Here is a 13,959-nt window from a genome sequence, read left to right on the forward strand (position 1 = left end):
ACAAGTTGTAAGTAGCCTTTCGTTCCTTGTATTTTACCCCTGCTACCTTTACAATTTCAAAAAGAGTTCTCCAGTAAACATTGTCAAAAGCTTTTTCTAAATCTACAAATGCTATAGGTTTGCCTTTCCTTAACCTATCTTCTAAGATAAGTCGTAGTTGCATAAATTTTTACCTTTTACCTTTTAACATCACTGATTCACAACCTGTCATTTGTTGTGTTTGGCTTTTTTCTGCTGTCGAATGAAGATATTGGCAATTTGGTGTTTTAAATGTTGAAGCTTTAAATTTAACTGGTTTACAACCCGTAATTGGTTATGTTTGGACTTTCTGCTATTAGATGCAGATTTTGTCAATTGTATGTAGTTCGACGTTTGTATTATGCCATTATTTATGTCATATTTCCTTGTCATGTGTGTGTAGCTTTGTTGCACTTATTTTGTTATTAGCCATGCTGCTTTTTCTTAGTTGTTTGTTAATGCTAATATCTTTTATAATGGCTCGTCATTACCTATATTGATTTTGTATTTTTTCGGCATTCGAATGTGCTTGTACATCAGTTCCTCTCCATGCCATGTTACACACCCCATTCATGGTGTTTCCCACGAATACGGTCCACGAAGCTACTGCTCACTCCGCTTGCTGTAGCCGCTCGGGTCACACAGGCACGCTCGCTGTATCAGAGTTTGGTAAGTGTTGGCCTCGAATTTGGGCGTTTACGCGTGGTTTATTATGTCACGTTACAAGCTGATTTGCGCTCTCTGCAGCACAGCGTCGGGCGTGATTTTCACCTAATGTTCTATGGTGGCTTTATCGTTACAGATCGTATGCTTTCCCGGTGTCAATTTTGGGACGAGATGAATTTTCCCAGCCCATGATTTAAAGCAGGAGTTCTTCGCAGCTACAGTTTGGGAAGTTATCTGACGGTCCACATATGGTAGACGCTTGCCTGTTAGTTGTTAGGGCATGGACATGACGTCCTACTATGGCTAGGAAGGCTGTTGTTCAATCATTTTATTCGTTTTTTTTCATTTTCTAAACGTCAATTTTTAATTTTTTAAATTTTCTTAATTGCTTAGTGAAGTAGGTTGCAACTGTTTTTTACTTCAGATTGAAGATACATTTGATGATGGAGCTAAGATCCCGAAACAGTATTAGTGTAAAGCGACTTCTGTCGTGCAAGTCATCGGTAAATAAAGTATTTTACAACTTGTCCGTTTTTATTTGCCATGAACATACACTACTGGCCATTAAAACTGCTACACCAAGAAGAAATGCAGATGATACACGGGTATTCATTGGACAATTATATTATACTACAACTGACATGTGATTACATTTTCACGCAATTTGGGTACATAGATCCTGAGAAATCAGTACCCAAAACAACCACCTCTGGCCGTAATAACGGCCTTGATACGCCTGGACATTGAGTCAAACAGAGCCTGGATAGCGTGTACAGGTACAGCTGCCCATGCAGCTTCAACACGATACCACAGTTCATCAAGAGTAGTGACTGGCGTATTGTGAGAAGCCAGTTGCTCGGCCACCATTGACCAGACGTTTTCAATTGGTGAGAGATCTGGAGAATGTGCTGGCCAGGGCAGCAGTCGAACATTTCCTGTAGCCAGAAAGGCCCGTACAGGACCTGCAACATGCGGTGGTGCATTATCCTGCTGAAATGTAGGGTTTCTCAGGGATCGAATGAAGAGTAGCGCCACGGGTCGTTACACATCTGAAATGAAACGTCCACTGTTCAAAGTGCCGTCAATGCGAACAAGAGGTGACAGAGACGTGTAACCAATGGCACCCCATACCATCACGCCGGGTGATACGCCAGTATGGCGATGACGAATATACGCTTCCAATGTGCGTTCACCGCGATGTCGCCAAACACGGATGCGACCATGATGATGCTGTAAACAGAACCTGTATTCATCCGAAAAAAAAATGACGTTTTGCCATTCGTGCTCCCAGGTTCGTCGCTGAGTACACCATCACAGGCTGTCCTGTCTGTGATGCAGCGTCGAGAGTAACGGCAGCCATGGTCTCCGAGCTGATATTCCATGCTGCTGCAAAAGTCGTCGAACAGTTCGTGCAGATGGTTGTTGTCTTGCAAACATCCCCATCTGTTGACTCAGGGATCGAGACGTGGCTGCACGATCCGTTACAGCCATGCGGATAAGATGCCTGTCATCTCGACTGCTAGTGATACGAGGCCGTTGGAATCCAGCGCGGCGTTCCGTATTACCCTCCTGAACCCACCGATTCCATATTCTGCTAACAGTCATTGGATCTCGACCAACGCGAGCAGCAATGTCGCGATAGGATGAACCGCAATCGCGATAGGCTACAATCCGACCTTTATCAAAGTCGGAAACGTGATGGTACGCATGTCTCCTCCTTACACGAGGTATCACAACAACGTTTCACCAGGCAACCCCGGTCAACTGCTGTTTGTGTATGAGAAATCGGTTGGAAACTTTCCTCATGTCAGCACGTAGTAGGTGTCGCGTACTTTTATGTCTCCTACTGTCTTTGTATGTCCTTTTCTCTTGTGGTAGCATTGAATACAATATAACTGCAGTTACAGTCTTGCATTTCACGACACTTGGTCTTGCTTGGCGTGCGCTGTTCTTGACCTTGCTGCTGGGTTAATTAAGGGATGATTGGAACCTGTGAAAACAAAGTTTTGGGAAAGCTGCTTCGACACGTTAGGTACGCAGGTGCAGACGTGTCCTAAGGGAGAAAATTACTAATTTCTTAACGAAATGGATTAATGACCTACAAAAAATACGGAAAAATGTCTACTTACCTACATATCATCACTAGCTATTTTAGTATTTCTCTTGCACCCACGGATCTCACATAAGATCAATAATAAAAATTATACAGTCATTAATAAATTCAACCGTCTATTATTTCTGGCCTCAAGGGCTTCCTGTGCTTGTATGACCTCAATCACGCTTCATTCGTTACATTGCAGTACCCCTAGACAGTCTAGCATCACAAACTATAGACGGTGGGGTATAAGGGTGGGTGGGTGGTTTCCCGGTAAACTAGCAACGTCTAAACCCGTAGGACTGATTATAAAGATGACGAAAGTGTTCAGCAATAACAGCTGAAATTACGGAAGGCCATTCGCTTACATGTTGTCACCCGCCATTTCAGCACGATTATCTTCGTCCAGGAATTTTCTGCAACTTCAACTGCACGCCTCTACTATTGCAGACAGAGTTCGTGGTGGAGGAGGTGACGACGCTGGTGAAGGAGTGCGTCGAGAAGATAGTTGGCCGCGAGACGTTCCAGCGGCAGAAGTGCGAGCTGTATGTGCACCGCATCGCTGAGGCGTGCATCTCTGCACTCGCCCGCCTCAACAAGCCCTTCAAATACATAGGTACGTCATTCCGCATCACTCGTGAACAGCTGTCGCGGAATCACAACGGCTATGATGGACAGGGCTGGTATAGTGGCCACTTCCTTTTATTGTTTTGGAAGCTGCTGTAACGTAGTAGCCGCGCGGAGTGGCCATGTCACAGATTGCGCGGCCGCTCTCGCCGGAGGTTCGAGTCCTCCCTCGGGCAAGGGTGTGTGTGTTGTTCGCAGCTTAAGTTAGTTTAAAAAGGTTCAAATGGCTCTGTGCACTATGGGACTAAACATCTGAGGTCATCAGTCCCATAGAACTTCGAACTAGCCGGCCGAAGTGGCCGTGCGGTTAAAGGCGCTGCAGTCTGGAACCGCAAGACCGCTACGGTCGCAGGTTCGAATTCTGCCTCGGGCATGGATGTTTGTGATGTCCTTAGGTTAGTTAGGTTTAACTAGTTCTAAGTTCTAGGGGACTAATGACCTCAGCAGTTGAGTCCCATAGTGCTCAGAGCCATTTGAACCATTTGAACTTCGAACTACTTAAACCTAACCAATCTAAGGATATCACACTCATCCATGCCCGAGGCAGGATTCGAACCTGCGACCGTAGCGGTCGCGAGGTTCCAGACTGAAGCGCCTAGAACCGCTCGGCCACATCGGCCGGGTATTTTAAGTAGTGTGTAAGTCTAGGGAACGATGACCTCAGCAGTTTGGTCCCTTAGAAATTCACATGCATTTGAACATTTGTAACCCTAGTAACAACACTTAAAACACGATATACAGCCGCGGCACTCCCTGCTCTGAAAATTATTGCCACGTGACAGATGGAACGATACTAGCCACTCTAGAGCCGAGAAAGCCAGCTGTAAGGTTAATGTTTTTCTTATATAATTTTCTACTTCATTAACGAAATAGCTATTGCATTTTGCGTTTCAGTCATAAGTACATGATCAAGATAAATGACTGATAGTCAAATAAATGTAAAAGCAGCCAGCTCTGATTCAGTAACACAAGCTACAACTTATTCGTGAAGAAATACTTTCTGGAATGCGTGTAATAGCATCTTACTTCGCAGAAAGCAAGAGAATATAAGTACATATTTCACGCATGAGAAGCGTACACTGATGGGATAAAACTCATACCATGTATCCCAATACCGTATCGGACCTCCTTTTGCCGGCGTACTGCAGCAACTTGTTGGAAGTAACCTGCGGAAATATTGAGCCATACAACCTCTACAGCCGATCATAATTGCGAATGTGTTGCCGGCGCAGGATTTTGCGCGAACTGACCTCCAAATATGTCCCATAAATGTTCGATGGGGCCGCGCGGAGTGCTCGCGTGGTTAGAGGCGCCATGTCACGAATTGCGCGGCCCCTCCCGCCGGAGGTTCGAGACCTCTCTCGGGCATAGGTGTGTGTGTGTGTTGCCTTTAGCGTAGGTTACTTTAAGTAGTGTGTAAGTCTAGTGGTCGATGACGTCCTTAGCAGTTTGGTCCCTTAGGAATTCACACACATTTGAACATTTCTTGTTCAATGGGATTCGTGTCGGGCGATCTGGGTGCCCAAATCATTCACTCAAATTGTTCCGAATATTCTTCAAACCAATCGCGAATAATTGTGTCACGGTGAAATGGCGTACTGTCATCCACAAAAATTCCATCGTTGCTTGGGAATATGAAGTACATGAATGGCTGCAGATGACCTCCACATAATCGAACACAACCATTCCCAGTCAATGATCGGTTCAGCCAGACCAGAGAACCTAGTCCATTCCATGTAAACACAACCCACACCATTATGGAGCGTGCCTACTTGACAACTTAGGTCCATGGCTACGTGAGGTCTGCACCACACTCGGACACTACCATCAGCCCTTACCGCCGATATCGGGACTTGTCTGACCAGGCGACCGTTTTACAGTTGTCTATGGCCCAACAGATATGGTCACGAGCCAAGGCCAGGCGCTGCAGGCGATGTCGTGCTGTTAGAAAGGCACTAACGCTGGTCGTCAGTGCCCTTGATATGGTATTCTCAGCACAATCTTGACACTGTGGATCTCAGAATATTGAATTTCCTAAAGATTTCAGGACTGGAGTGTTCCGTGCGTGTAGCTCCAACTACCAGTTCGCGTTCCAAGTCCGTCAATTTCCGTCGTGAGTCCATAATCTCGCTGGTAACCTTTCCACTTGAATCACCTGACTACAAATGGCAGCTCCGCCAATGCACTGCCCTTTTATACCTTGTGTACGCTATACTGCCATCATCTGTATATGTGTATACCGCTACCCCGTGACTTTTGTCACTTCAGTGAATGAACTGTACAAGGCAGTGCACTATTTCATGTTACATCCTCATCAATCAGCGTTAAAGCCGTGAACGGATGCATACCATACAGAGCCTACTGCACAGTGGATCGCTGATTTCAGTGCTTCCAGCTGTGCAGACGGTTCTATTCGGTGTGTATCCGTTCTCAGCGTTAACGCCCATTGCTAATGTAACAAGAAAAATGACACTTTGTAGCGCAGTTTAATATATTGATAATGTAGTTTATATTACGATGTGACAACAGCGACTAATTCATGGTTTTATTACCTGATGTCAGTGATTTTATATTCGCCTGATATGATACTGTAAATGCTTTTAAGACCTGATGATATTCAATCGGCCGGAAGTGAATGTTTAAATAAAGATCTTATTAGCAGCTCAAGACGGTAAAATGATATTTTTTTTCAAATACCTGCACGCTGTGGGGTACCAACTCTTGAAAATATACTGATTTCGATGAGCTTATTGACTTTATATAAGAGCAAAACTTCTTAGGGTTTCGAGTCATATGTGCTAGCCTCTCAATGTCTTGTATTTAGAGAAAAATATAAAGGTATAATCTTAAGTCAGAGTCAGAAATCACGAAACGGTAGAGCCTTGCTACTGGCCTCTGACCACTTACTCCACTATCAGTCGAAATTATTCTTTCATTTAATGACCCTATTATCAGACATAGAAGAACAAGTAAGCAAGGATGCCGAACGTGCAATACCCAAAACAAGATTTAAATTCATGAGGGTGATAGGTGCATCTTAACCATCAAAAACATGGCAAATAAATGTGAGAGAAACGATATCTTATGAGAGTAATGATAGGTATCCTTCTTGCATGCTTCTGTATTTCAAGATGAAAGAACTCTGCTATTACCAACGGAAGGGAGCGACCCTACTTCGCAGACAGAACTTTGCAATCACCAACGGAAGAGAGCAATCCCACTTGGTGGAAAGGAGATGAATGGAGCAGCTCAGAATACTGTCTGTGGTCCAGTCCTTCCGTAAACCCATTGATAAAATATGAGTCACACGTCAGAGCGAGCGAGAGGCACTGCAGCCAGACTCCAGCTGTCCAGCTCACAAAGCCCGATCAGCAAGAGATGTCGAATCAAAGAGCGCTCACTTGGTTACATTGAAACCGCAGGTGTCCTATGACAAACAGCTACTAGCCCTCTTGGCCGCTTAGTAACACAAATTTTTGCCGTAGGCTCCTTTTACACTCAATACAGCCGCGCGGGATTAGCCGAGCGGTCCAGGCGCTGCAATCATAGACTGCACGGCTGGTCCCGGCTGAGGTTCAAGTCCTCCCTCGGGCATGGGTGTATGTGTTTGTCCTTAGTTTAATTTAGGTTAAGTAGTGTGTAAGCTTAGGGACTGATGACCTTAGCAGTTAAGTCCCGTAAGATTTCACACCCATTTTTGAACACTCAATACATCAACTATTCTGCATGACACGAGACCTTGGTAGGTTTCAGGAGGCATATGGCGTTAAATGAGCACGGAAAAGACGTGTAATGACAATCTGTAACGTCCAAAACAACAGCTTCTACGTCTACTGCCGTGTAAATATAATGCAGTCCTTTATGGAGGGACTTAGCACAGTCCTGTGATCCAAGACAGTAATTTCTACATTTACTGTCACATAAATATAATGCAACGGGCTTCTAGCGAGATGCTAAGATGGAAGGCAAATGTCAAAATAATTCAAAGGCGTGCAGACGTTCTTGTTTCCAAGTTATTACTGAGAAAGTTTGCAGAATTAACATTTGCAACAGACTGCAGAACAATATACTGCCACGAATGCACGTCTCGCATAAAGACTCTGAAAACAAGAGATGGTAAAGAAAGCTCGTACAGAAGCAGATTTCTGTTCTCTAGTCACTCCATTTGTGAGTAGAACAGGACCGAAATCAGCGAATGTTTTACTGAAATTAAGGAATTTTGCGTCAAGCCTGTTAGTGAACATGTACATCAAAGAACCAAGTGTAAGCATTCACTCAATTTTAAACTCAGGAAACGACACATGACACCAATCATAGAACATCTATATCTAAGGGTTCCTGCTTCACTATTTTATATTTAACGTTTAAGATATGACATCAGATGTTTCCACAGGATTTCTAAATGATGTCCAACGAATGTCCAGGTGTGGTTCCTTCAACAAGGCCGCTTGTGAGGGAAGACTTTCACAGGCCAAGGTTGTGAGTGCCAGATGTGCGGCGTAATGACCATGCTTGGGGCTTGAGGGAAGCAGACCATGGTGGCCGAGCGGTTCTAGGCGCTTCAGTCCGGAACCGCGCTGCTCCTACGTTCGCAGGTTCGAATCCTGCCTCGGGCATAGGTGTGTGTGATGTCCTTAGGTTAGTTAGGTTTAAGTAGTTCTAAGTTCTAGGGGACTGATGACCTCAGATGTTAAGTCCCATATTACTTAGAGCCATTCGAATTTGAGGGAAATTCTACAAATCGGATAGATTGAGAATATTGAAATATGTGCGACTGGAAATCTACAAGTCTGCTAGCTTGAGAATATTGTAATATGTGCGACTATAATTAGACTTTCAAATACTTTTCACAGTTGTCGAACTTAGAGTTTTTCATTGTCATGGGGATTGCGAGGTCAGAACACCACAGTATCTAGAAAGTTGTGTGATGTCAAAAGGCAAAGTCTCGCCCCATGTAGGTGATGCAGGCGATAATGCTTTATGGGAATACCATCTTATGTAACATGGAGGATCTTCATACAGTTTCTGACCTAACAGAGGCATTTTGTTAAATTTCACTTCAAGAGGGGGACATTTGTTACAATTTCACCGTGACATGGGGTATTTTGTCACAATTTTTGCTGTAGTACGGACACTTAGCAACAATTTCACTGTAACATGTGGCAATAGGTGGCATTTCTCTGTAACCTGGGATATTTTCTTATAACTTCATTGTAAAAGTGGGCAATTTGATACAATTTATCTCTAAATGGGGTACTTTCTTACACTTTTTCCTGAAACATGAAGTAATGTTCCAATTTTTGCTGTAACATGGACAGTTTGTTACAATTTCACTGTAACATGGGCAATTTGGTAGAATTTCTCTGCAATATGGGGCATTTTGTTACAATGTTACCTTAATATAGGGCATATACTTACAAATTCACCGTAGATGTATGGTGTGAAATGTTATGTAGTCTCTCCTGTTCAACATAAATTGTTCAGTTTCCTGCCACATCTCGCTCCATATAAAATAAATAGTGTCCGCACTTCATCCAAAATATTTTAGAGAAGCGTTCATGGAATCACACTCCTCACAACCTTAAATAAATATAAGTTCAACTACTGTCGAAAATATTTCGCTACAGTTGACCACAAACTAGCAAATGTAGTTAATTAATTGCTCATCTCCTAACACTTTCAATACGCACTGGCGGGAGAATTCCTACACAAACGCCCTTGTTGAAGGAACCATAACAGCACCTGTCGGAAATTGTTTAGAAATTGTACACAAATCTATAAGCTATCAAACAGAAGGCCCACTACCCCGCAATCGATTAAGGTAATGAAAATCTTTTGCATTCATATTCATACTGATAACAGTTGGCATTGAATATTCTCTGTGTAAAACTACACAATGCCATACCAATCACACAAGAAAACACCATAAAATTCTATGTATGTATGTACAATTCCCAGTGACATTAATGTGACCACCACCTATGTCAATGTCCAATAACCATTCACAGAACAGTGTAGCAGGTGGCAGCACTGACAGTGGAGGGTATACAGGGTGCTTCAGAAGTGGTGGTCAATAAATCACACATGGAAAGTATAGGCAAAAAGTACCTAAAAAGTTTCAATAAACATGGTGCATGGGGGCTTAATTAAATAAATTGCAAACAATTTTAGTTTTTGGTAGCTGTAAGTCCGATTACGCTGTTTCGTAAACAGCTGGCCCTGACTAGTATTATTACGCAATCTGACTGCATAGAACAACAACAAAGAATGAAATGAAAATTTTCATTAACACAATTAATTAATTAAGTCCCCAGCAACTATAAAATCTACAAAGCCAACAAAGCACAAGTGTAGCTGTTCTGTATGTGGTAGTATGACTCAACGCACATCTGGCACGGTTCTACTTCAACAAGACAATAATTTTAAATACCAATTATACTGACGTGATAAAAGAAAATTAGAAAAACTATACTTACGCAAGAAAACCAGAATTACACTCTAATACAAGAACACAAGCCAGATGCTTTGTTGACTGAACCTGTAATGATGCATTATTTGAGACACACAAATAATAAAAGAACATAGTGGTTTTTACCTTCATATATATTGACGAAATGCACTCTGATCATTACAATATCTTCATTAGAATAACATCTGCTATCTCTCCCATCAAATAACTGCATAAAACATGGAACAAACACTCCCTACTACCACATATCCACTCCGACTTCACGACAAGCAGTGCCCACCACAACTTCTCGGCAAGAACTGCCTGCCGCTGCCTCTCAATAATCACTCTCTGCTACAACATCTCAACACAGACTACTCCGAGTCCTCGACAGGCACTGACTTCCACGAGTTCTTAACAGGCACTGACTGCTACGAGTTCTTAACAGGCACTGTGGAGGCGGCAGAATAATACTCTTTGGCGCAATCTCTGGCGCAGTGGCTCAGTGTAGCCACCTTTCATATGCCCCTCCTCCACAGGCCAGAATTTGATGGTATTTTTGCCAGCATTGGTGGTGAAAATACCACCAAATTCGTCCACAAAAATACAGACAAAACAAAAGATAATATTAATACCTAAATATCACATAATTAGTTAAAATTTTGGCTTTGCACTGACCTTTCAATAACCTAATATATATAATACAATAAGCAATACAAATTCTTTCATACATGTGGCTTTACATAATAGTTTGCACAATACACAAAAAATCAGTTTATACAAATGTTCACATAAAATGCTTCAATGATTAGTTTATACAAAAAAAAGACACCAACAGGTGACATCTTTTCAGTAGAAGCAGTCCATCAGTGGCACCCAGTAAAGTTTAGCAGGTACACCCAGCAACAAGTCACATTAGTTCAGTAGAAGCAATCCATCAGAGGCACCCAGCAATGTTGAGTAGGTGCAGACAGCAACAAGTGACTTCATTTCAGTAGAAACAGTTCATCAGTTGCACCCAGCAATGTTGAGCAGGTGCAGACACCATCAAGTGACGTCATTTCAGTAGAAGCAGTCCATCAGTTGCACCCAGCAATGTTGAGCAGGTGCAGACACCAACAAGTGACATCATTTCAGCAGAAACAGTCCATCAGTTGCACCCAGCAATGTTGAGAGCAGGTGCAGACACCAACAAGTGACATCATTTCAGTAGAAGCAGTCCATCAGTTGCACCCAGCAATGTTGAGCAGGTGCAGACACCAACAAGTGACATCATTTCAGTAGAAGCAGTCCATCAGTTACACCCAGCAATGTTGAGCAGGTGCAGACACCAACAAGTGACATCATTTCAGTAGAAGCAGTTCATCAGTGGCACCTAGCAATGTTGAAGAGGTACACACAGCAACAAGTCACATTTCTCAGCAGAAGCAGTCCATCAGTGGCACCCAGCAATGTTGAGTAGGTGCAGACAGCAAGAAGTGACTTCATTTCCATACAAGTAGTCCATCAGTTGCACCTAGCAATGATGAGCAGGTCCAGAGAGCAGTCCATGATATTCACTATCACCGATCACACTGTTCATCAGCAGAGATTAAACATGTCCTAGTGGCACCAATCATGTAGAAAAGTACAAGTAACAGTCCATAATATTCACTATCACTGATCACACAGTTCATCAGCAGAAATTAATCATTCCTAAGTGTCACACATTACGTTGAAAAAGTGCAGGTAACAGTTCATAATATTCACCATCACTTATCAGACAGTTCAGGCATGAACAATAGTTTGAATACACATACAAATGCTTTTACAATGCTCTTACACTAAACATACAAATTCTAATAAACACACAAATAATATCAGATAATTGTCGTAGTAACTATTACAAATACACAAATATCAGTAAACCTATAATATTTATGGGTGTCAGTGCAAGCCACTACACACAAATAAAATAATATTTACGAGATAGGTGGGTAGGATTAGGAAAGGAAAACACACAAAACACACTCATTCATCTTTCGTCCACATTAAGTACTACTGTGTAATTGAATAGTGTTAACTGTGTAAATGTAATTCTGTCAAAATCTGATGTTCATCATGTGTATCAAGTAGTAGTGGCAGCAATGTATAACAGTCAATAATAGTTAAGTCAACGTCATAGTCATCATGTCAAGACCAATGTTTGCCAAGCCAGATCAAAATGTACGGTTGCTGAACAACTGTCAGTGAGCCAAGATATGCAAATACTTCCTCTCTTCAAAAAAAAGTATATACTGCTTAGTGATTTAACAAACTGTGTGTAGACAATCTTCCTTCCACTTTAGTATTCTAGTCTGCTATCTTCATCTTCCTTGTTCCATATAGACCAACAAACAAACAAAAAATTATGCACCTCACTTACTTCACCTCTTATACACCAAAACTCCAATAATCATCAACTTCACACAATCTCAATAATACCTCAATAATACCTCTTCAATACGTCGATACATATAAACCTTATTGCCAATATATGCTCCTCACTTACTTTACCTCTTATCCACCAAATCTCCAATAATCATCAACTTCACACAATCTCAATAATACCTCTTCAATGCGTCGATACATATGAACCTTATTGCCAATATCATCTCACTTCCAACACAACTCTTTCCTCTAGCCAGTCTCCTCGAACAAGTACAGATAAAATACTAGTGCAAACTTCAGTTCATCATCCCATACAATCCGAAGACACACTGTCAACACACAACCTCTGTGTAATCCATCTGACCCAAATCTTCTACTCATTATGAATTATAAACAAAAGAAATGCATACATGACCTCTAACAGACTTAGTTCGAATAAATCTCAGTAATTAAGTACAATTACGGAGTGTGAATGATCATAATATTTCACAGTGTGTACACCACTTCAAGAATTATGGCAAACAGAAGCAAAACATGTGGAGTGTTTCTTGTGACAAGTGTCACTTCCTATTTCAATTGCTCACAAAAAATGCAGTGTAATAACTGTCAATGGTCTAAACCTAGTTTTGGTATGTCATGTCGTTAGCTTCCTTCCTATTAGCATAAGCTTATACAGCTTCCATAAAACCTTCAGCTCATGTGACCTCAACGAAGTTCTTTGTACCAATGTCGTTCGTCGAATTATAGCAGTTCATTTTCTTATCTTAAAAATACAAGGCACTGAGCGTAAGCAAAACAAGCAATAGCGAGTAAATATACCAGTAGTGAACAGAATGTCAACCAGTGGATGCAGCACAATTCCTACAACGAGGCTCTGCCAAGCGAACAATCTATAATTAATATAGTAGTGTGACCTAAACTCTATGTTTGTACACAGTATATCAGCATTTCTATATACCAAATTAAAGAGTAGTTATAACAACAAAACAGAAATGTGTAAATATGCAATCCACAAGCAAGGCAGCAAATATGTTATCTAACATAATAAACAGGTCATTAGCATCATATCAGCATAAGCAAATAAATGTTCATATGTCATCTTAATAAGTAAACATGAAGGCGCAAGCAGATAAATCACAAAGTATAACTTACATACATATCAGCACAACTAATCAGGTAACAATTATAATTTAAATAAATAAGCACAGCAGGCACATAGTTAAAACGTATGACATCAGTGAAAAAGCAGTGCAGCCAAGCGATGCATAATATATACAAATAACAATCCTGTTCATTAATAAAACATTGACAAAAATCAGCAAATGTACGCAAGCACGTCGCTTCACACATATATTCATAGAACATGAAATTTAGCACAAAGTATGAATCACGTAACTGCGAGCAGCAAATTACGTCTAAAGTACGTACCTAAGTGGAAATATGTTACCTGAAAAATGAACTCAATTAATAGTTACCGTTTTTTAGTTTATTAGTTTCTTCTTGGAAATTACATTCTTTCTGAAAATTTCTCGATAGCAAGTCCTCTTAACGTCGGAGACACACAGAATTTACCTGAAGTTCTTAAATATCTTACACAACCGTATCCTGAAAAATACTGAACGTTAATAACATAATTCATCAAGTCACTATATCTTTATACTGAATTTAATCGGAGGAATTAGACTGTGAATTTGTT

The 13,959-nt window shown here is 41.4% G+C and overlaps 1 protein-coding gene across 1 annotated transcript in view; it reads left to right on the forward strand.

Annotated features, from left to right (window-relative positions):
• LOC124712158 (dynein light chain Tctex-type 1-like) overlaps positions 1-13,959 on the forward strand; it is a 34,548-nt gene that overhangs the window by 9,195 nt on the left and 11,394 nt on the right. The window contains exon 2 of the mRNA XM_047242455.1: positions 3,230-3,395. Within this exon, the coding sequence (XP_047098411.1) occupies positions 3,230-3,395 (166 nt within the window). The remainder of the gene's footprint in view (positions 1-3,229; positions 3,396-13,959) is intronic.

This window comes from Schistocerca piceifrons, chromosome 8, assembly GCF_021461385.2.
Source record: "Schistocerca piceifrons isolate TAMUIC-IGC-003096 chromosome 8, iqSchPice1.1, whole genome shotgun sequence".
NCBI lineage: Eukaryota > Metazoa > Arthropoda > Insecta > Orthoptera > Acrididae > Schistocerca > Schistocerca piceifrons.